Source organism: Sorex fumeus, unplaced genomic scaffold (assembly GCF_029834395.1).
Source record: "Sorex fumeus unplaced genomic scaffold, SorFum_2.1 ptg000030l, whole genome shotgun sequence".
Classification (NCBI taxonomy): domain Eukaryota; kingdom Metazoa; phylum Chordata; class Mammalia; order Eulipotyphla; family Soricidae; genus Sorex; species Sorex fumeus.
This window is the reverse complement of record NW_026606087.1, coordinates 16,358,408-16,379,186: the sequence shown is the minus strand read 5'-3', so window position 1 is coordinate 16,379,186 and position 20,779 is coordinate 16,358,408. Positions and strand designations below refer to the sequence as shown.

At 56.0% G+C, this 20,779-nt stretch overlaps 2 protein-coding genes across 3 annotated transcripts; one reads left to right on the top strand and one right to left on the bottom strand.

Moving 5' to 3' along the window:
• Positions 1-104: 104 nt before the first annotated feature.
• LOC130025493 (short transient receptor potential channel 2-like) lies at positions 105-15,086 on the top strand. Its single transcript, XM_056116427.1, has 13 exons — positions 105-481; positions 1,233-1,946; positions 2,986-3,192; positions 4,351-4,515; positions 5,231-5,405; positions 6,299-6,499; positions 6,582-6,744; positions 9,057-9,149; positions 10,384-10,576; positions 10,910-11,037; positions 11,123-11,201; positions 13,595-13,730; positions 14,710-15,086. The coding sequence occupies exons 1-13, from the start codon at positions 467-469 to the stop codon at positions 15,084-15,086; spliced, it is 2,646 nt and encodes an 881-aa protein (XP_055972402.1). The 5' UTR covers positions 105-466.
• A 1,299-nt stretch (positions 15,087-16,385) lies between these two features.
• ART5 (ADP-ribosyltransferase 5) lies at positions 16,386-20,464 on the bottom strand. 2 transcript variants are annotated; one of them, XM_056116172.1, is made up of 4 exons: positions 19,995-20,464; positions 17,269-17,998; positions 16,790-16,822; positions 16,386-16,700 (listed from the first exon to the last, which is right to left on the bottom strand). In XM_056116172.1, the coding sequence occupies exons 1-4, from the start codon at positions 20,049-20,051 to the stop codon at positions 16,594-16,596; spliced, it is 927 nt and encodes a 308-aa protein (XP_055972147.1). In that variant the 5' UTR covers positions 20,052-20,464; the 3' UTR covers positions 16,386-16,593. The 2 variants fall into 2 exon arrangements, with proteins under 2 accessions (XP_055972147.1, XP_055972148.1); XM_056116173.1 differs by having other exon boundaries at positions 16,386-16,697.
• Positions 20,465-20,779: the final 315 nt, after the last annotated feature.

Sequence of the window (20,779 nt, the reverse complement as noted above, 5' to 3'; positions counted from 1 at the left end):
TCACCACCAGAACTGTCAGTGTCCTAGTGGATTTCCTTCCCAGGGAGAAGCAGGTAACAGTGCTGATGGGTGAAGCACATTGCGGAGCCCAAAGTGAGCCCTCAGTGATAAGAGTCCAGCCGCCCCCCTCCTTCCCCGCAAGGGGACGGAACAAATGGGGGATTGACTGAGGAGCAGCCCTGGGCCAGCCCCTTCGCCATCTGCCCAAACCCTGCCCAAGGTCTCTTCACCCCACCCCCAGGTCGCACCTCTGGGCCACTCTGTCCTCTCCCCCTCCCAGGAGATTTCCTCACATGGCACGAACACCAGGTTCCCCGGTCTCCAGGGTGCAGGGAAGAGGGGAGCAGCTGGTCCTGGCCCGGGGAGGGCCCGCGGCGGGGCGGGGTTTGACCAGGCAGGAGAGGAACTTAGACACGGGTGCCACACAGGAGCTCAGCCCTTCGTCCTGCCGAGAGACTAGCTCACCATGGACCCCCTCGCGGTAAGAGACGCTACCCCCCCGCCACCTTTTCCCATCCTGGCCCATATCTGGCCAGCATCAGGACAACAGATTGGTTCCAATTAGATGACCCCAAGGTAGTGGCAGGGATATCCTGGCTGCCTCGCCCGTGGGGGACAGCACCTGCGGGTGCCCGAGGCCTAGAGGAGAAGCTGGTGGAGCTGGCGCTGGGCCTGTCAGGAGAGGGGTGAGCCAGAGGGGGAAGTGCCCCCCCCCCAAGCAGGAGGGCACACTGGTGAAGGAGTCTGGGGCCCCCTCCAGCCTGCTCAGAGCTGAGGGGCCTGGAAAGGCTCCGCACTCAGACCCTCCTGTGTGGGCAAGTCCAGTCCTGTCCCTGTGGGCTCTGGGGAGACACAGCCAGGAGACAGTCAACAGAGTGGGTGCAGGGCAGTCCTGGACCAGCAGGAGCCAGCTTCACCGTGCCCACATATGACTCCACCATGGGGCGAGTGGCTGAGATCCACTCCTGGTAGTGCTACCCCAAGAATGTATATAATAAAATGGTTGATGTGAGCCTTTTTGTGTTTGTCTGGCCCATGGAAGAATATCACAGTGGGGAACTGGGTCAGCATGAGGCTGACCAGCACCCCAGATGGTTCCTCAACCCCCACCAGGAGTGATGTCTGCACTGAGCCAGGTTGTCCTGAGCATGTCATGGAGGGTGGAAGGATATAGGTGGCCAGGGTTGGAGTCTTGGAGGTCCCACCCTTTCGGCTTCTTCCTCCCACCCCAGCCCAACTGGACAGAGATCGTGAACAAAAAGCTGAAGTTCCCGCCCCCACTGCTGGGGGCCATCCAGGAGGGGCGGCTGGGCCTGGTGCAGCAGCTGCTGGAGTCGGGGCTCGAGACCTCCAGCGGAGGGGCCAGCGGTCCTCCCCGGCACGTGGAGGAGGCCGAGGACCGGTCCTGGCGGGAAGCTCTTAACCTGGCCATCCGCCTGGGCCACGAGGCCATCACCGACATCCTGCTGGCCAATGTCAAGTTCGACTTCAGGCAGGTCCACGAGGCCCTGCTGGTGGCCGTGGACACGAACCAGTCGGCCGCTATGCGCCGTCTGCTGGTGCGGCTGGAGCGGGAGAAAGGCCGCAAAGTGGACACGCGGTCCTTCTCCCTCGCCTTCTTCGACTCGTCCATCGACGGCTCCCGCTTCGCGCCGGGGGTCACGCCACTCACATTGGCCTGCCAGAAGGACCTGTACGAGGTGGCGCAGCTGCTCATGGCGCACGGGCACAGCATCGCGCGGCCGCACCCCGTCTCCTGCGCCTGCCTCGAGTGCAGCAACGCCCGCCGCTACGACCTGCTCAAGTTCTCCCTGTCACGCATCAACACGTACCGAGGCATCGCCAGCCGCGCCCACCTCTCGCTGGCCAGCGACGACGCCCTGCTGGCCGCCTTCCAGCTCAGCCGCGAGCTGCGGCGCCTGGCGCGCAAGGAGCCCGAGTTTAAGGTGGGTGTCGCGCTGCGCCCCCACTCCCTGATAGCACCCCGTCCCCACCTGGGTTCTGGCAATGCACAGGAAGTGGGAAACCAGAGCGGAATGATGGGGCCTCAATTTCCAATGGGATGGGTACCCCAGGTTCCTCCCCTACCTCCCCATCGGGGAGGTTTCTGGACTGATGGGGCATGGCACCAGCCGGCTCTAGGGGCGTCTTCCCTGGGTCTGAGGAAAGAGAGCCCCAGGCAGAGAGGGCTGGGTCCAAGGCCCCATTCCCCAGATGCCTCCCTTCTGAGCACCATCCTGTGGCCCCAACTGGAACAGTGAGGGCAGGGATGGGGGGCAGGGCCCTCGGCTCAGCTTCATCAGGGCCCAGCCTGTGGCCTCTGGTACCCAGAACTGTTGTCACCTACTACTGGGGGGTCAGGGTAGACGCGGGGAGAAGCTGGTGGTGAGTGAGTTCATCTAGGGCAAGAGGAGCAGGGTGAGCGTTTGAGAGGTGGGTGCAGGACCAGGACTGTGCAGGGGTAGCCCAGGGCCTGGCAGCAGGAACTACTCGGGAAACCGGAGTTCTGCCCCACCTTGCTCTGGACCAGGCAGGCAGGGTGCTCTGGGCCACCACTGGTGAGGGAACAGACGAACACTTGCAGGGGAGCCCTGAGCAGGACGTGGCTCATCCCACCTCCCCCCCTCACTGGACTGGGATTCAATTCCATCTCCAATATCCCATATGGTCCTCCAAGCACCTCCAAGTGATTCCTGAGTGTAGAGCCAGGAGTAACCCCTGGGCATTGCCAAGTGTGTCCCAAAAACAAAAAATGAGAAAAGAAAAAGAAAAGAGTTGGGGTAGAAGCAGGACAGGAAATGGATTAGGAAAGAGAAACATCAGTTGGAAGGACCCATCAGCCACACTGGCACACGGGGAGACAGGGTGGCAAGAAGGGAGAGACAATCAGTTGTGGGGCCCGGGTGGCCCAAGGGTGGACTGTGGGGGACTCATAGTGAGACTGATGCCCCTGCAGAACCCACACACATGGGTCTGTCCCTGCAGCCTGAGTACATCGCCTTAGAGTCACTGAGCCAGGACTACAGCTTCGAACTGCTGGGCATGTGCCGGAACCAGAGCGAGGTCACCGCGGTGCTTAATGACCTGGGCGAGGACAGCGAGACCGAAGCCGAGGTCCTGGGCCAGGCCTTCGAGGAAGGCATCCCAAACCTGGCGAGACTGCGGCTGGCTGTCAACTACAACCAGAAGCGGGTCAGTGGGGTCCTTCACTCCCCCCATCTGAGTCTGTGTCTCCCACTCCGCTTGTTTTGGGGAGGAGGGTTATCACCACAACCAGTAATGCTCAGAGTCTATTCCTGACCTCATGATCAGGAGACATGACCCCTGGCATGACCTGGGGACTGATGTGGTCCAGAGATCAACCAGGGTCAGCCCTCCTGCATAAGGCAAACGCCATGCTCCTGTACTGTCTCTCTGGCACCCACGGTCCTTTCTGAACATGAGTTAAGCTCCAACCTCTGTCTAAACTTGGAAGCCCCATTCCCCCCCAAACCCTACCCGTAACCCTGACATCCAGGCCTTCCAGGCAGCTGTTGCTGGTCTCCTGAGTAACTTTGGGCTCATCTGATGTTGGAACATTGATATCTCATGCTCTTCATGAGGCTTCACTGAAAGTGCTCAGGGCGGAAATGGCAATCAAGGCATCTCCTGGAGGCGTCCCCACTAAGCTAAAGACAAATTCTCTTTCTGGCTCTCCTCATGGTCACTGTCAAATATCCTGATCCCACAGGAGCTTAATCCCAAACCTTCCTTACTAATGACTCCTCAAGCTCTTTCCCGCAACATGAAGGTCTGCCTCCCTGCTCCCCGCTTCAAGACCGCCCAGGCAGGCATCCAGGTCTTTAATAAGACAGAAATTCTGGGGGCTGGAGAGATAGCACAGCGAGTAGGGAGTTTGCCTTGCACGCGGCCGACCAGGGTTCGATTCCCAGCATCCCATATGGTCCCCTGAGCACCGCCAGGAGTAACTCCTGAGTGCAGAGCCAGTAGTAACCCCTGTGCATCGCCAGGTGTGACCCAAAAAGCAAAAAAAAAAAAAAAGAAAGAAAAGACAGAAATTCTGAGCACTCTGATTTGGGTACCAACTTCCTCCTAGTACTGCCTGGGTTGTGGGATCCAGAGAGGCCCAGAAAAAATCTTTCACTCAGGCACATCCTTCATATACCAGGGAACCAGGGGGGCAAAGAGAGATGGACTTTGCACCGGGTCGTACACACGCACCTCTGCTCCCCTGGCCTTCTGGGGAACCCAAAACCCGCTTCACTCTCTGTGGGGTGAGTGAGAACCAACAGGCTCCTCCTTCCTCCCCACCTGCAGACCCCCCTTCCGCTCACCCCCTTTTCTGCTTAGTTTGTAGCACATCCCATCTGCCAGCAAGTCCTGTCCTCCATCTGGTGTGGGAACCTGGCTGGCTGGCGTGGAAGCACCACCATCTGGAAGCTCTTCATTGCCTTCCTCATCTTCCTCACCATGCCCTTCCTCTGCCTGGGCTACTGGCTGGCACCCAAATCCCGGGTACGGACACTAAAATTAAGGCTGAGGGCCATGTGGTACAGTGGGAAGGACACTTGCCTTGCCTGTAGCCAATCAGGGTACGGTCCTCAGTACCACAGGCTCCTCTGGTCCCTGCCAGGAGTGATTCATGAGCACACGGCCAGGAGTAAATCCTTTGCCCCAAAACAAAAGTAAAAAATAAGTAAAATAAAGGGGCTGAAGCAATAGTACAGTGGGTAGGGCGTTTGCCTTGTACACGGCCAGCCCCAGTTCGATTCCCAGCATCCCCTGAGCATCGCCAGGAGTAATTCCTGAGTGCAGAGCCAGGAGTAATCCCTGAGCATCGCTGGGTGTGACCCAAAAAGCAAAATAAAATAAGTAAAATAAAATTAATGCTGAGATGCAAATTGAGCTGGAGATGCACCTCAGTGGGAAAGCACCACAAAAGTAATAAATAGAGAGTAAGAAATAGTCATAAAAATAATAAATAGGGTGGGTGTTTGTCTTGCATTGGCTGACCTGGCTTCAATCCCCAACACTCCATATGGTCCCCTTAGCCCGCCAGGAAAGGGATAAGAAAAGACTGAGCTTAATTATCGCCCATTCCCAGTAAATGCCTGAGTGCGTGAGTAGAAGGGAAGGTGAAGCATGGACTGAACATTCTGGAAGTTTATCCCAATGGGGAGAAACGCGAGCAGCTGTCTTGGAGCTGATCTCACCCCCTCTTTCCCCAAAGCTGGGCCGCCTGCTAAAGATCCCGGTACTGAAATTCCTGCTGCATTCCGCCTCCTACCTGTGGTTCCTCCTCTTTCTGCTGGGGGAGTCCCTGGCCATGGAGATGCAGCTGAGCACCTTCCGCGGCCGCAGCCAGAGCGTCTGGGAGACTTCACTCCACATGGTCTGGGTCACAGGTATTTGTGTGCAGCCTTTTCTGGGTGGCAGGTCCCCGCACGATATGGCCCCAGTGGGGATCACCGACAACAGAGCCATCAGGGCCACTGTCAGGCAGTTGGTGGCACCAGGGATTGAACTCAGAGCCTTCTGCATGCAGAGCCGATGCTGTAAGCCACTGAGCTAGTCCCTGGAGCCCCGAGTGAAAATTTTAAGAAACATTCTTTGGGGCCAGAGCAGTAGAACAGTGAATAAGGCATTTACCTTACACACAGGTGACCTGGGTTCAATCCCCAACACACCAAAAGGTCCCCTGAGCTTGCCAGGAGTGAGCCCTGAGTGCAGAGCCAGGAGTAAACCCTGATTGGTGTGGCTGAGAAAGAAAGAGACAGAGAGAGAAAGAGAGAAAGAAAGAAAAGAAAGGAAGAGAGAAAGGAAGGAAGGAGAAAGAGAGAGAGAGAGAGAGAGAGAGAGAGAGAGAGAGAGAGGCTGGAGCAATAGCACAGCGGGTAGGGCATTTGCCTTGCCTGCAGCTGACCCGAGTTCGATTCCCAGCATCCCATATGATCCCCTGAGCACCGCCAGGGGTAATTCCTGAGTGCATAGCCAGGAGCAACCCCTGTGCATCTCCGGGTGTGACCCCCCCACCAAAAAAAGAAAGTAAAAAAGAAAGAAAGAAAGAAGGGAAGGAAGGAAGGAAGGAAGGAAGGAAGGAAGGAAGGAAGGAAAGAAGGGTGGAAAGAAGGAAATCACTGTCTAAGCAAGTTGAACATTTCTGTTGCATCGCCTTTATCCTTTGTCCTGGTGCTGCTTTAGTGGCCCGCCAGCCCAGACAGAATCCCCCCTTAATCCAGAGGTAACCTGGCAAGAGACAGGGTTCACCCTAGCCCCTCCCTACACACCTCCCTTTCAGGCTTCCTGTGGTTTGAATGTAAGGAGGTGTGGATCGAGGGCCTGCGCAGTTACCTCCTGGATTGGTGGAACTTCCTGGACGTGGTCATCCTGTCCCTGTACCTGGCATCCTTCGTGCTCCGCCTCCTGCTGGCCGGGCTCGCCTACAGGCACTGCCAGGATGCCCCCGAGGGCGCCCCCTGCCGCTATTTCACCACAGCTGGTGAGTGTATGTCCCCTGGAATCCCCTGCAGCCTTCCTCTTCCTCAGCCCTCAGCCTCACCCCCGCCCTCCACCCTGCCCAGAGCGAAGTGAGTGGCGCGCAGAGGACCCCCAGTTCTTGGCAGAAGTGCTCTTCGCCATCACCAGCATGCTCAGCTTCACCCGCCTGGCCTACATCCTGCCTGCCCATGAGTCCCTGGGCACGCTGCAGATCTCCATCGGCAAGATGATCGATGACATGATTCGGTGCGTGCACCCCGGCCCAAGCCACCTCCTCTCTAAGACTCTCACCCAGCCCCTCACCCGGCAGTGCTCAGGGAATAATCCTGGCTCCATGCTCACGAGTGGCAGTGCTTGACCACACGCAAGAGTATTATTCCCTGACACTCCAGAGACAGCCCCAAAATGCTCTGCCCAGTTGGGGGTGTGAAGATTCTTTCTTGGCAGAGGTCTGTAATGTTTGTCTAATTCTCAGAGGCCTGCCACACGGAGCTCACCAAACCCTGACAGCCCAGCAGCCATGGGTGGTGGGTTCCAGTGCCGCTGTGTCTTTGTCTCTGGGCCCTTTTCCGGGCCTCAGGGTCTCCACCTCTGGGCTAGAACACTGCTCCCAGGGCCTACTGGGAGCACACTCAGCCTGGCAGTATCCGGTCTCCATGATGCTTTATTACTTGAATGTTTCCTGCCAAGCCTGGCTGCCCAGAGTGTCTGTTCCCCAGGAACCCGCTGCCAGAGGCTGCTCTGGAGCATGTGGGGGTGGAAGAAGCCCTGGTGGTGTCTGTGTTGCCCCCGTCTCCCATCTGGGAGGGAACCTCCCATTCTAGCCCCAGTCCCTTCTCATCTCCCAGCTCCCTGGTCCCTCTGCTGCCAATTGCTCTGACCCTTGCTCATCCCTCTGTCTCTTCTCAGCATCTCCATCCCCTGGGAGAGGCCCATCCAGTACTGAGGCTTTGGCCAAGTCCCTCTCTCGAATATTTTTGGTTTGAGGGGCCATACTCTGAGCATAGATGCTCAGGGCTTCCTCCTGACTCTGCACTCAGGAATCACTCCTAGTGGTGCTCAAGGATGCCGGGGATCAAACTCAGGCCAACTGTGGGTTGACCCAAGGCATGCACCCTACCTGCTGTGCCCCCTTTCTCTGATTCTTGAGGAGAACCTCCTGCTTCAGCACCCCCTGTCTATCCCTCCTAACTTCTCATTTCATTATTTCTATTTTATTTATTACTGGGGGGCTACCCCAGCTCTGTGTTCAGGCATCACTCCTGGCAGTACTCAGGAACCAGGTGGTGCTGGGGATAGAATCTGGTATTCCTGCATGCAAAGTCGTCTTTGAGCCATCTCTGTGGCCTTATTTCTTGATTTAGCTCTGTAGACAAAGAGGCAGAGAGAGAGACAGAGACAGACAGTGCCAGTGGTACCCTATAAAGTAAGCAAAGAACTTACCCATGCCAAGTTCAGATGTGGGCAACTCCAGAATGAGGAAGTGCCACAATTTGCCCTAAAAAATTAACTTTGGAGCCAGAAAGATAGTACAACAGGGAAGGTGCTTGGCTTGCATGCAAACCGGCATGCTCAGGAAAAATCCTGAGCGCAGTTGAGTATAGGTCACCCCATCCAAATAAATGCATCACTGTCACTGTTGCTGTCCTCCCATTGTTCATGGATTTTGCTTGATAATGCCCAGTAACATTGTGAGACTTGTTACTATGTTTGGTATATCGAGTGCATCATGGGTAGCTTGCCAGGCTTTGCCGTATGGGCAAGATACTCTCGGTAACTTGCCAGGCTCTCTGGAAGGGGCGGAGGAATCGAACTTGGGTTGGCCATGTTGGCTGCATGCAAGGCAAACGCCCTACCCACTGTGCTATTGCTCCAGCCCAAATAAATGCATAATAGGAAAAAAATGTAGCTCTGTAGCACTGTCCTCCCGTTGTTCATCGATTTGCTCAAGAGGGCACTAGTAACGTCTTCATTGTGAAACTTGTTGTTACTGTTTTTGCCATATCGAATACACCACAGGGAGCTTGCCAGGCTCTGCTGTGCAGGCAGGATACTCTCGGTAGCTTGCTGGGCTCTCCCAGAGGGAAGGAGGAAATGAACTCAGGTCAGCCCCATGCAAGGCAAACGCCCTAACTGCTGTGCTATGCTACAGTTTTGCAATGTTTATATATATTTTGGGGGAGCCACACCCAGCAATACTCAGAGGTTACCCCTGGCTCTGTGCTCAGGAATTATTCCTGGAGTGCTCGGGGGAACTAAATTTATTTTCATAATTTTTATTTTATTTATTTATTAATTTATTTGCTTTTTTGGGTCACACCCAGCATTACACAGGCTCATGCACTCAGGAGTTACTCCTGGCAGTGCTCAGGGGACCATATGGGATGCTGAGAATTGAACCCAGGTCGGCCTCATGCAAGGCAAACACCCTACCTGCTGGGCTATTGCTCCAGCCCCTATTTCATGATTTTTAATAATAACCAAATGGAATGATTTCAAGTAGAGAGCTTGAACCCTGGGTACCCTCACCCCTCACAACCCTCTTTCCTGCCCTCCAGGTTCATGTTCATCCTCATGATCATCCTGACCGCCTTCCTTTGCGGTCTCAACAACATCTATGTACCCTACCAGGAGACAGAGCGTCTGGGCAAGTATGCCGGTGGCTGGGCAGGAGTCTGGGGCCCCGTATGGGAACTTTGAGTCTTTTTTTCCTCCCTACCTTCCTCATCTATTCAATCAATCATTAATCCCCTGATTTGGGGAATCCCTCCTCCATTGGGTCTCACTCCTTCATTCATTTATTCACTCTCTTTGTCTTCAAAGTTTGGTTTTAAAAAAACGTTAATCTGTGGAGCTGGAACAATGGGACAGTGGGTAGAGTTTGCCTTGCACGTAGCCAATGAATTTGATCCCCAGCACCTCCTATGGTCCTTGGAGCGCCCCTGCAGTGGTTCGGCACTCAGACTCAGAATAAGCCACTAGCAAGTGTGGCCCAAAACCCAAAACCAGAAGAGTCAATCTCATGAAACAGTTAAAAGTGCAGTGGAGGAACCAGAGCTATAGTACGGGCTTGCCTTGCCCAAGCCCGACCTGGGTTCAATTACCAGCACCCCATATGATTCCCTGAACCAGCTAGGTGTGACCCCTAAGTTGCAGGGCTAGGAATAAGCCCTGAGCATTGCTGAGTGTGAACAAAAGAAAGAAAAAAGAAAAATAGTGCAATGGAGGTCTAAGGAACTAGCTCAGGAGTCAGGGTGCATGCTTTCCATGCACAGGGACTCGAGTTTGATCCCTGGGACAGCATTCACGTTATGGGGCATTGAGGAGTCAAACCCACATCATCAGGCCGAGTGTTTGCTGGGTATGTCTGGGCCCTGAGCACTGCAGTAGAGCACTGCCCCTTCACCCTTACCCACACACAGAAGAAAAATCTCAATTCTAATCTGGGATCATGCATTGTATTCTTTTGGCTTTTTTTGAGGGGGGATCTTTCTGGGTCACACCCATGGCTCTGCATTCAGGAATTACTCCTGTCGGTGCTCGGTGCTCGGGGGACCATATGAGATGCCGGGGATTGAACCCAGGTTGGTGCATGCAAGGCAAACGCCCTCCCTGCTATGCTATTGCTCTGGCCCCATGCATTGTATTCTGCTGCCTAAAACTTTTAGTTTCCTTTAACCCTGAAGGTGCTCTCTGCCTCTCCCTTGTTGGAGAACCAGGGTGGTCTGAAGGAATGAACACCGGGGCTCAGCAAGGGCCAGTGTCTGGAGGCGCCAGAATAGCGCAACTCCAACAGTTGGGTTGTGGGGAGTGGGGGTGTTGGCTGCTCAGGTTGGCTGCCCACCCTGGCCCCCCACCCCCGTTTTCCCTTGGCCTGCCCCCCAGCTTCAACGAGACATTCCAGTTTCTGTTCTGGACCATGTTCGGCATGGAGGAGCACAGTGTGGTGGACATGCCTCAGTTTCTGGTGCCAGAGTTTGTGGGCCGGGCCCTGTACGGCATCTTCACCATCGTCATGGTCATTGTGCTGCTCAACATGCTCATCGCCATGATCACCAACTCCTTCCAGAAGATCGAGGCAAGTGCGGGAGGGGCACGGCACTCCCGCTGCGCTTCCCCCGCTGATGGGGGCCGATTCTTCCTTTCTAGGCCTTGTCATCCTCCCCCCTCCCCCAACAGGTAGCATCTCGGAAGGCTGTGTGTAACACGAGGAGGGAGGGGGAGATGGGTGGGGAGGGCTGGGTCAGGGGGTGTCTACAGGACGGAGACGGGAAATGTGTGTGAGAGGGAACAGGGAGGGGGCAGTTGGCACACTAGACAGATGGGAGCATTGTGGGGGTGGAGGCAGGGCACGAGGGGCCACGAGAGACTCCAGGGGTCCTTGCTAAGCTCCCTGCCTCCTGGCCCCCAGGATGACGCAGACGTGGAGTGGAAGTTCGCGCGCTCCAAGCTCTACCTGTCCTACTTCCGTGAGGGCCTGACCCTGCCGGTGCCCTTCAACATCCTGCCCTCGCCCAAGGCCTGCTTCTACCTCCTCAGGTAGGGCCCGCAGAACCCTTGCCACCCGGTACTCCAGCCCACTCCTGGGCCCAGCCCGACCCTTTCCCACCCTCTCCCCTCCCAGGAGGATATTCCAGCTCCTTTGCTGTTGCTGCTCCTGCTACAAGACCAGGGAGCCAAACTACCCCCCGATCCCCAGCTACGTGAGTCCATGGGCCCTTGTCATCTTCCTTATGTGGGCCCCCAGGGGGTGTCCCATTCCAGCCACCCAGGTGGCTGTCCCCCCAGAATACTGGCTCCCCCTGTTATTCTTAGATAGCTCTCCTTCCTCTTTAGGATGCTGGGCATTCTGAAACGCCCATCCCTGTGTCCTCTGTTTTTTCTAATTTGTTGTTATTATTATTATTATTATTATTATTATTATTATTATTGGGGTTGGAGCAATAGCATAGCAGGTAGGGCATTTTCCTTGCACACAAACGACCTGGCTGACCCAGGTTCGATTCCTCCACCCATCTCAGAATTCCCGGCAAGCTACTGAGAGTATGTAGCCCATACGGTAAAGTCTGGCAAGCTCCCCATAACGTATTCGATATGCCAAACACAGTAACAAGTGTCACAATGGAGATGTTACTGGGCCCGCTCGAGCAAATCGATGAACAACGGGAGAACATTGACAGATTATTATTCTTATTATTGGGCTGGAGCAAGAGCATAGTGAGTAGGGCATTTGCCTTGCACGTGGCCAACCCAAGTTCGATTCCTCCGCCCCTCTTGGAGACCCCGGCAAGCTACCGAGAGTATCCTGCCCACACGGCAAAGCCTGGAAAGCTCCCCGTGATGTATTCAATATGCCAAAAACAGTAACAACAAGTCTCACAATGGAGACGTTACTGGTGCCCGCTCGAGCAAATCGATGAAGAACGGGAGGACAGTGCAGTACAATGTACAGTTGTTTGAGAAGGAGCAATAGCACAGTGGGTAGGGAGTTTGCCTTGCACGCAGCCAAACCAGGTTCGATTCCTCCGCCCCTCTCAGAGAGCCCGACAAGTTACTGAGAGTATCTCGCTTACAGAGCCTGACAAGCTCCCCGTGATGTATTCCATATGCCAAAAACAGTAACAACAGGTCTCACAATTTGTTGTGAGATGTTACTGGTGCCTGCTCAAGCAAATTGATGAACAATGGGAGGACAGTCCTGCCTACGGTGCTATTATTATTATTATTATCATTATTATTATTATTATTGTTTGGGGCTACACCTGGAAGTGCTCAGGACTTACTCCTGGCTCTACACACTCAGGAATCACCCCTGGTGGTGCTCAGGGGGACCATATGAGGTGCCAGGGATCAAATGTGGGTTGGCTGTGTGCAAGGCAAGTGCCCTCCCTGCTGTACTGGCACTCCGGCCGGAAATAGCCATGTTGTAAACTCCAGAGAGTCCTGGGCTGCCCGGCAGCTATCAGCCTGGGGCAGAGATGGGAGTCCTGGCTCTCAGCTGCGAGCTGGCCCGGGCTCAAGCGTCTGAGTTGTGGGGTGGGAAGAGAGTTGGGAATCGAACTCATCTCCTCCAAGTCCTGCACTTGACCTACCACATTCTCTGCACCCTGCTGTCCTGCCACTGTCCTGAAGCCTGAACGGAGACCCAGGCTTTTTCCTCCACAATGTCTTATTTCTTTCTTGCTCCCTAGCTCCCCTGGCCCTGCTTTCCACAGAATTTGAGGGCAAAACTAACTTGGAATGACTAAACTCCAGGGAACTAAGGTGGACTTGGTGGCAGGAGAGAAAACTCCACTCTGTCCTGTTCAGCTTCTTTTTTTCTCTCCCTTTCTCTCTCTCTCTTTTTTTTTTTTTTTTGACTTTTTGGGTCATACTCAGAGATATACAGGGGTTACTCCTGGCTCTGCAGTCAAGAATCATTCCTGGCATCGCTCACGGGACCATATGGGATGCTGGGGGTTGAAGCCAGGTCAGCCACATGCAAGGCAAACACCCTCCCAGCTATAATATCATTCCAGCCCCTTCTTTTTGGTTTGGGGGCTACACCTGCAGTACTCAGGGTTCACTCCTGGTTCTGCACTCAATAATCATTCCTGGTGGTGCTCACATGGAACCACATGGGATGTAGGCAATTGAATCGGGGTTGTCTGGTGCAAGGCAAATGTACTGTACTCTCAGCCCCATGAGCAGCAGCTGATTGTGCTCAGGGGCTACTCCTGGATCACTTTTGATGGTGCTCAGGGAACCAACTGGGGGTGCTAGGAACCAAACCTGGGTTGGCTGCATACAAGGCACAAACCCTACCCGCAGGGCTATCACTCCCATCCCTGCTCAGCTTCCCGTTTCTGCCTCCCCTCGCCCTTCCAATCCTTCCCTCACTCCCTTCCCCAGCTCTCCTGTAAGTTCTGACCTCCATCCTTCAACCTTCCAGGACTGCACTGGGGACAAGACCAGTGGCTTTACAATTCTAACATCTTGGCTTCCACCATCAAGGGTCTGGGGGTCTGGGGAGTGGGGAGTTGACCGTCATTGGAGAGAGGCTGGTGTGGGGTTTCCAGAATCTCTCCCTTTCTTCCTCTCCCCGTTTCCATCCCAGGCCAACCGCGGGGCAGGCGCAGAGCCCGGGGAGGGAGAGCGTGAGCGCGGGTCCTATCGCCTTCGTGTCATCAAGGCCCTGGTTCAACGCTACATCGAGACCGCCCAGCGGGAGTACGAAGAGACACGTCGGAAAGGTCAGTGGTCAGCCGCTGAGCCTCCCCTGACCCCCCTGAATTGCTCAGCAGCAATCACTGCACCACACCCAGATGCCCCACATCTGGCCAGCAAGTAGAGGTGGCGGCCTTGCTCAGTGTGACCCCTGTCCATGCAGCTGCCCAGTGGCCTGTTCAGATACAAATCCCCCTCACCTCACTTCATCCTCCGTTGCTGCCTTCGTCCCCATGTTCATTCCTTCTCTCTTTCACTGCCACATCCACTCACTCATCACGTCCCTCATTCGTGCACTTGCTCACTCGCTTCCTCACTCATCAATCCCCCTGTGTTCCCAGCCTTGTCTTGGAGGGAAGGGAACTGTGTAGAGTAGGGACACGCCCGAGAAGCGTCCAGATTGGGAAGAGAAACCTGGGCAGAAAGAGCCTCAGAGGGAGGCCCTGAGGATAGACATCAGTCTTCCTGAGAGGCTCGAGGCAAGGGAGAAGGCTAAAGACCCCAGACCCTGTGCCAGACAGGGCAGGTGGAATTGGAACTGGGTAATAAGCACAGGATGCTGGGCAGGTGCAGAGAGTGAAGACGCGTGGCAGAGGCGGGTGTACAAGTCTCCGCCCCTTAGACATTCCCGCATCAGGAAGACAGCTCTGCAGAGCACAAATGTCACATCCATCAGACCGGTCCCATCCCTTCCCAGCCCTGAAAAACAGACACAAACAAAACCCTAACCCCCACCGCCTCCCGAGGACTCCTGATCCTTTCTCTGGCCTGTGAAGCCTTCCAAACTCACCAACCACCTCGCCAGACTCATTCAGCTCTCATTATTCTACCCTCAGCCCCCAAGCCTGAGTACCCTTAACTTAACCTTTTCTCTCCCCTCAGGACCCCCAGACACCATGTCCCTGGTGGGCAGTGGTGGAAAGTGGGGTGAGGGGCTCTTGCTGAGGGTGTAAGAGGAATAGGACAGGCTCACCTTACAAGACCCCCCCTACCCCCACTCCCCAGATCTGGGCACCAGGCTGACCGAGCTGACCAAGACAGTGTCCCGACTGCAGGGGGAGGTCGCTGGCGTGCGGCGCAGTCTGGCGGAAGGCGGGGCGCCTCGACCTCCTGAAGGTGCCAGCGTGCTTAGCCGCTACATCACCCGAGTGCGTAACAGCTTCCAGAACCTGGGACCCCCCATCCTTGAGACCCCGGAGCTGGCGATGCCAGAGATGATGGGGGCCCAGGAATCTCAGAGTGCTGGAGGGGCTGAAGACCCCGCTCCTGAGGAGCTCAACCCATCCTCTCCTGCTCACGTGCTTGTACACTGGGAGCAGGAGCCTGAGGGGGCCCAAGAGCTGGGCCCTGAGGGAGAGGCAGGGCCCCCGGGGGAGCCCTGAGGCAAGGGAGGGCCCCTTGTTCTGTGACTGAGGTCAGCAGCCTCGGTGTGGAGAGGGCTCTGCAATAAAATTTCTCTCCTGACTGACAGAAGTCCTCAGAGAGGAAGAGTCTCCATCTTCTTAATGTTTTTGGCTTTCTTGCTTGCTCCTACCCAAGAAGTGAACCCGGGGCCCAGAGTCAGGCACAGAGGTGGCTTCCTCTGGGGTCCCAGGCCTCTTAGCCTTAGGGTCCTGCTCTGAGGGGGCCAGAGCAACAGTACAGTGGGTAAGGTGCTTGCCTGGAACACAGTCGACCTGGATTCGATCTCCAGCTCCCCATATGGGCCCCTGAGCACTGCCCAGGAGTGAACCCCGAGTGCCACCAGTTGTGACACCCGAACAAACGAAAAAGGATCCTACTTTGGGTACCCTCAACTCTTTAGTGGAGGGGCTGGAGCAATAGTACAGTGAGTAAGGCGTTTGCCTTGTATGCAGTAGACCTAAGTTTCAACCCCAGCACCCCATATGGTCCTCTGAACCCCATCAGGAGTTGAGCACAGAGGCAGGAGCAAGTCCTGAGCACTACCAGATAATGGTTCCAAACAAAACAAATAAAACCAGAGAAATAAGGGGGCAGGAATGATAACACAGCAGGTTGGGCTGTTTACCTTGCATATTGCCAACCAGGGTTCAATCCCCAACACTCCATATTGTCACCTGAGCACAGCCAGGAGTAATTCCTGAATGCAGAGCTATAAGTAACCCACAGCATCATCAGCTGTGATCCAAAAAGAAAAAATAAGTAAATAAAAATAAATAAAATAATCTTCTAAAAAGAAAAAAAAAAACAGACCAACCAACCAGCCAAACAGAAACCTTCAGTGAAAAGAGCTGGGCCTGGGGCTGGAGCAATGGTACAGCAGGTAGGGTGCTTGCCTGGCACATGACCAACCCAGATTCAATCCCTGGCACCCCATATGGTCCCCCAAGCACTGCCAGGAGTAATTCCTGAGTGCAGAGCCCGGAGTAACCCCTCACCATTGCTGGGAGTGTCCCAAAAAAGAAAAAAAAAAAAAAGCTTGTCTTGAGGTGCAGGGGCCTGAACTCAATATAAACTCTGGCAGCTGAGAGGGGGTTATTGTCCTTTCCTTGGCTTTCCGCCCCCACCTGCAGCCCCTCCTGCCTTCCCTGTGGAAGGAACCCCTGGTGTGTGACCGGAAGCCTACCCGGGAGGCATGGAGAAGCCCCTCCTCCCTCAGAGTCTCCACCCGCAGTGCAGCCTGTCTCCTGGAATAAACCACCATGAGACTGGGTCACCGTGTTGCATTGCTCTTTAATCGAGTGGCCGTCCCTGATGTGCCTTCCTTCGCGTGTCCTGTGGAGCTGGGGCACCCGCACAGGTCTCAGAATCCCCCAATAATCTGGGTCCACAGCCACGTGCCTGCTCCTTCAGGCCGTCTGCCGGGCCCTTTCCTCTGGTCAAGACTGTCCACTCCCTCAGGAGCCCTGCGTGGTGGACACGACGTTCTCAGGGCCCTGCTTCCGAGAACTGGACTCTCCTGGGAGGCGTGGGCAAGGTCTTCTGGAAGTTCAGAGGCAAGGCTTCTTTGGAGGGGGGGCCTGGCTGGACCTCTGCTAGCGAGAGAAGAAAAGGAGGTGAGAGAGGGCCCAACAGGGCAGGAGGCGTCGATGCGGCCACCATGCAGGGCAGGAGGGTGACTCACTTGGTGCAGATACACAGTCCCGCCTCTTCTCCCCTGCAACAGACACCACAGTGAGGCCCTGTGGCCAGGCTCAGGTACCCCATGTTGCCCTCACACCCTGCCTTCCCTTCCCCCTGCATGCATGCTTCTGGCTTCCCAGGAAATCTGTCCCCTCGGTCACTCCTTCTATGGCCTCAGCCCTGTCAAGCCCTCCTGAGAACTGAGGGGGCCCCTGTCCCTTCGCTCAGTCCCTTGGCTGACTGCTTAGCCACCCAGAGCTCTGGGCCTCTTAGCCTCTGCAGCAGATATCTCAGAACCTTCGAGAATATTGGCAGATCTCAGAAGACTCAGAGCATTCAAGAGCTGCAGAGCCCAGTGAGCAGAAAAGGAGACTTATGGCTCACTCCCACCCCTCAACGTCCCATTGTGGGTTCCTACACACACACACACACACACACACCCTCCTCCCTGCCATCCGGCTGCACCCAAGCACAGCTCACCCCCCAGGTAGGCGCAGTTGAAGTGGCTGCAGGTCTGATTATAGCTCCGGAGAGTCACAAGGCTCCTGCCCCCGTCCTGGGAGAAACTGGTGACTAGGAAAACTTCGTGCGGGGGAATCAGCACCTCACGCTCCCCGGGAAACACAGACAAGGCCTGGATAGGGACCCCAAAGCAAGTCCTTAGAGAGAAGAGGGTGGCATTACCGAACCTGCGGGCTATGGCCTCATCCAGGGAGCTGGAGGCAAAATGACCCAGGCGGACAGTGTCCCCGAGTGTCCTGGGCTCAAAGTGCAGGGTGTCCACACCTCGGAACACCACCTCCCCAGGCCCCCCACGGCAGCCCCCACTCCCCTGCAGCAGCTGCAGAGCCCGGGTCAGGTAGAAGTGCAAGGCCTTGAAGGGAAAGTGCCTCAGGTAGAGGTCCCGGGAGCCGCCACCAGAGCGCACGGCCTGGTTCAGCTCTAGGTACAAGGTGTTGGACGAGTTGGTGTAGACCATGATGGCGATTCCGTGCTGGGCCCTGAAGCCAGGGGGCAGGGTGAGCCCTTGACGCCTGTGCTCCCAGGCCTCCCGGGCTGCCTCCCAGGACTCTCGCAGCAGGGCGTGGCTGGCCATCTCTTCCTGGAGCAGGGCCGCTGCCTTCCCCTCCATCTCCTCCTGACAGCCCACGTAGGCGTCATCGAAGGTGTCTGGAGCCAGGCCCAGGAGCAGGATGGGCACAGCCTGTGCCTGCAGAGTCAAGGGAAAGAGAACCCCTGGAGCACAGGCAGTAGCTTCAGAGCACCACTCAGGGGCTTGGTGGCAGATTAGTTAAGAAATAGAGAGCCAGGGCGCTGGAGAGATAGTACAGCAGGTTAAGACACTCACCTTGCATGCAGCCAACCCAGGATCAAGACCCAGCACCCTCTATGGTCCCCTGAGCACCGCCAGGAGTAATTCCTGAGTGCATGAGCCAGGAGTAACCCCTGTGCATCACCGGGTGTGACCCAAAATGAAAAAAAGAAAAAGAAAAAGAAAAAGAGAGCCAGGGGGGCTGGAAAGATATCCAGTAGGCTAAGGGGCTCACCTTGCATGCAGCCGACCCAGATTCAAGCCCCAGCATCCCATATGGTCCTCTGAACAATACCAAGAATAATTTCTGAGTGCAGAGCCATCAATCAAGAATAACCCCTGATCATCACCAGGAGGGGCCCACAAAACCAAAAAAAAAAAAAAAAAGAATAGAGATAGTACAGCAGGTAGGGCACTTGCCTTTGCATGCAGCTGACCCAAGTTTGATTTCCAGCCCTCCACATAGTCCTCCCAGGCCCACCGGAGTGATTCCTAAGAGCAGAGCCAGGAGTCACCCTTAAATCATGCCAGGTGTGGCCCAAAAAAACAAACAAAAAAATGAAAAGAAAAAGAGAGCTTGAGGAAGCAGAGCCAAGATAAGAGAGATGGTACAGGAAGTCAGCACCTTATTTTACATGTGGTTGACCCTGGGTCTATGGTCACCTGAGACCAACAGGGATCACACCTGAGCATCGTCCCCCCCAAAACAAAGGAAAAAAACCCTCACTATCATTCATTTTAACTTGGCAGGAGCCCAAGGCCTTAAATAACACTTAAGTACTAGATTCAGACCCACATAGGTTCAAATCCTGACTTCGCTGCCTACTTTCTATAGAATCCAGGGCAAGGCACCATTCCCCCACCCTTCCCTCTGTTGCTCCTGCTGTGGTAACAACCAGGGTAGCACGCACATGGCTGGGGGGGTATCACTGGATGACATGCTCCCACCATGGGGTCTGCTCAAATGCTGGCAGGGGACACACTCTTTTTAGCTGTGCTAAGCCCGTTGTGGGTGCAGCGCTCACTTAGGGTCACTGTGGTGCTCACACACAGGCTCGCTGGGTGACAGTCACACCCCTCAGTTGCATTGCTTGCACACACCTGGCCTAGGTGTGCCAGAGAGCACACGCTCCGTTGTCAAGGGATGTGGCTGCACTTGGTGCATGCGGGAGGGACCAGGGATGGAGCTCAGGGCCTCTCGACTGGAAGGCGGGCACTTTCTGGTTTTGTGTGTTCAGGAGTGCTCAGGGGTTACTCCTGGCACAATGTCTGGGGGTCACTCCCAGGGCTGCTCAGAGATCAAATTCGGAGTCGTGCACGCAGAGCTTTGACCTGGAGATTCCAGACTCCAGGTCAAAGGTGCCTTTAGCCACTGAGCCAGCCCCCAGGCCCTAAGTCTCTTCCCTTTTTTTGACTTCTGATTCTCAACTTGACATAGTATGGTTGAGAACTTCACTTCCAACATCCTAAAAGCAGCAGTCTTGTCAGAGAGGTTCCCAAGACGGACGCCGGAAGTGGGGCTAGACGATGCAGGCTCTGGCTAAGACTCAGTCCACCATGGCCAGCCCAGCCCTAACCAATGAGTGACCAGACACTGTGCATCCTTCTACTGTTTCTGTCTCACAGCAAGGCACAGCTAAAACTCCAGAGTCCTCTTCTGCTCACCCCAAAATGGGCAAAGGTCTGTGAGGAGGAATGAGCTAAAGGAAGAAGACAGCAGGCCCAAGTCCCCCACCTCCCCCATGCAAAGGTAGCGGTCCTGGGAGAGGGAATAGGAACTTGGGGTTCCTTTTGAGGAGTCCCTACTTTCTCCTCCCCTCCTCCACCCACCCACCTCGTCTGCCTGCTCAGGGTCGCCCCCTACTGTTGTTCCCGTCCTGTCCTGTCCCGTTACCTGCCAGGCGATGTGGAAGCCGAGGCAGCGAAGGGCGAGCAGCAGCGCCGCCAGCATCGTAGCTCCGGGGAGACTTAGAGTGGGTCGAGCGGCCGGCTGGGGTCCGGTGGATGGACCGCAGGACGGAGACCTGGACCCCCTTCTCCGCTCGGGGGAGGGGACCCAGGGCTCGGGCCCGGCCGGGGAGGGGCCGCGACAGTGGGTAGGGCACAGGGCGGGGCGCAGGGCGCGTCCGTGGGGCAGAGGGAGGAGCCCCCAGCCCCGGGCGACGGGGGTCGCAGCTCCCGAGCCGCCCACCCGCGATCTTCTCTCTCACCGCTGCTGGCGGAGCGGTGACCGGCCCCGCGGGAGAGGGGACTGGGTGCCAGGACCCAGCGGTCGCGCTGTCCCCGCTGAGTCCAAGTCCCGGCTAACTATAGCCCCCTCGGCCGTAACCCGACACCGCCCGGCGCGGTGACCAGCGCGGTGGGGGCCAGCGTGTCCCCCTTCCCCGGGATGGCGACTTCTTTCCCCGGGACCGTTTCTTGGGGGGCTTCAGGGAGAGCCCCAGGTTGCGGAGGGGGCTTATAAGACTGGACCGGCTCCTCGAGTGGGCCTGATTGGGGGCGGGGGCCCACCCCCGAGCCGAGGGAGCCGCATTAGGGTTCGTCCTCCAAGGGGTCACCGCCTACGCATTCGCTCATTTGCATTTATTTGCGTATGACCACCCGTTGGGTCAAGTGTGGCGGGACATCCCCTTTACCGTACCCCACCTCCCTGCTCCGCCCCGACATTTATCCTTGTCG

Bases quoted from the DNA above. Each gene is read 5' to 3' on its own strand.
- ART5 (XM_056116172.1), bottom strand. From the start codon at position 20,051: ATGCTGGCGGCGCTGCTGCTCGCCCTTCGCTGCCTCGGCTTCCACATC. The intron at 17,999-19,994 runs GTAACGGGACAG...TTGACTCTGCAG, and splicing joins GCTTCCACATCGCCTGGCAG to GCACAGGCTGTGCCCATCCT. The intron at 16,701-16,789 runs GTGAGTCACCCT...TTCTCTCGCTAG, and splicing joins GGACTGTGTATCTGCACCAA to CAGAGGTCCAGCCAGGCCCC.
- LOC130025493 (XM_056116427.1), top strand. The intron at 1,947-2,985 runs GTGGGTGTCGCG...CTGTCCCTGCAG, and splicing joins GCAAGGAGCCCGAGTTTAAG to CCTGAGTACATCGCCTTAGA. The intron at 4,516-5,230 runs GTACGGACACTA...CTTTCCCCAAAG, and splicing joins GGCTGGCACCCAAATCCCGG to CTGGGCCGCCTGCTAAAGAT.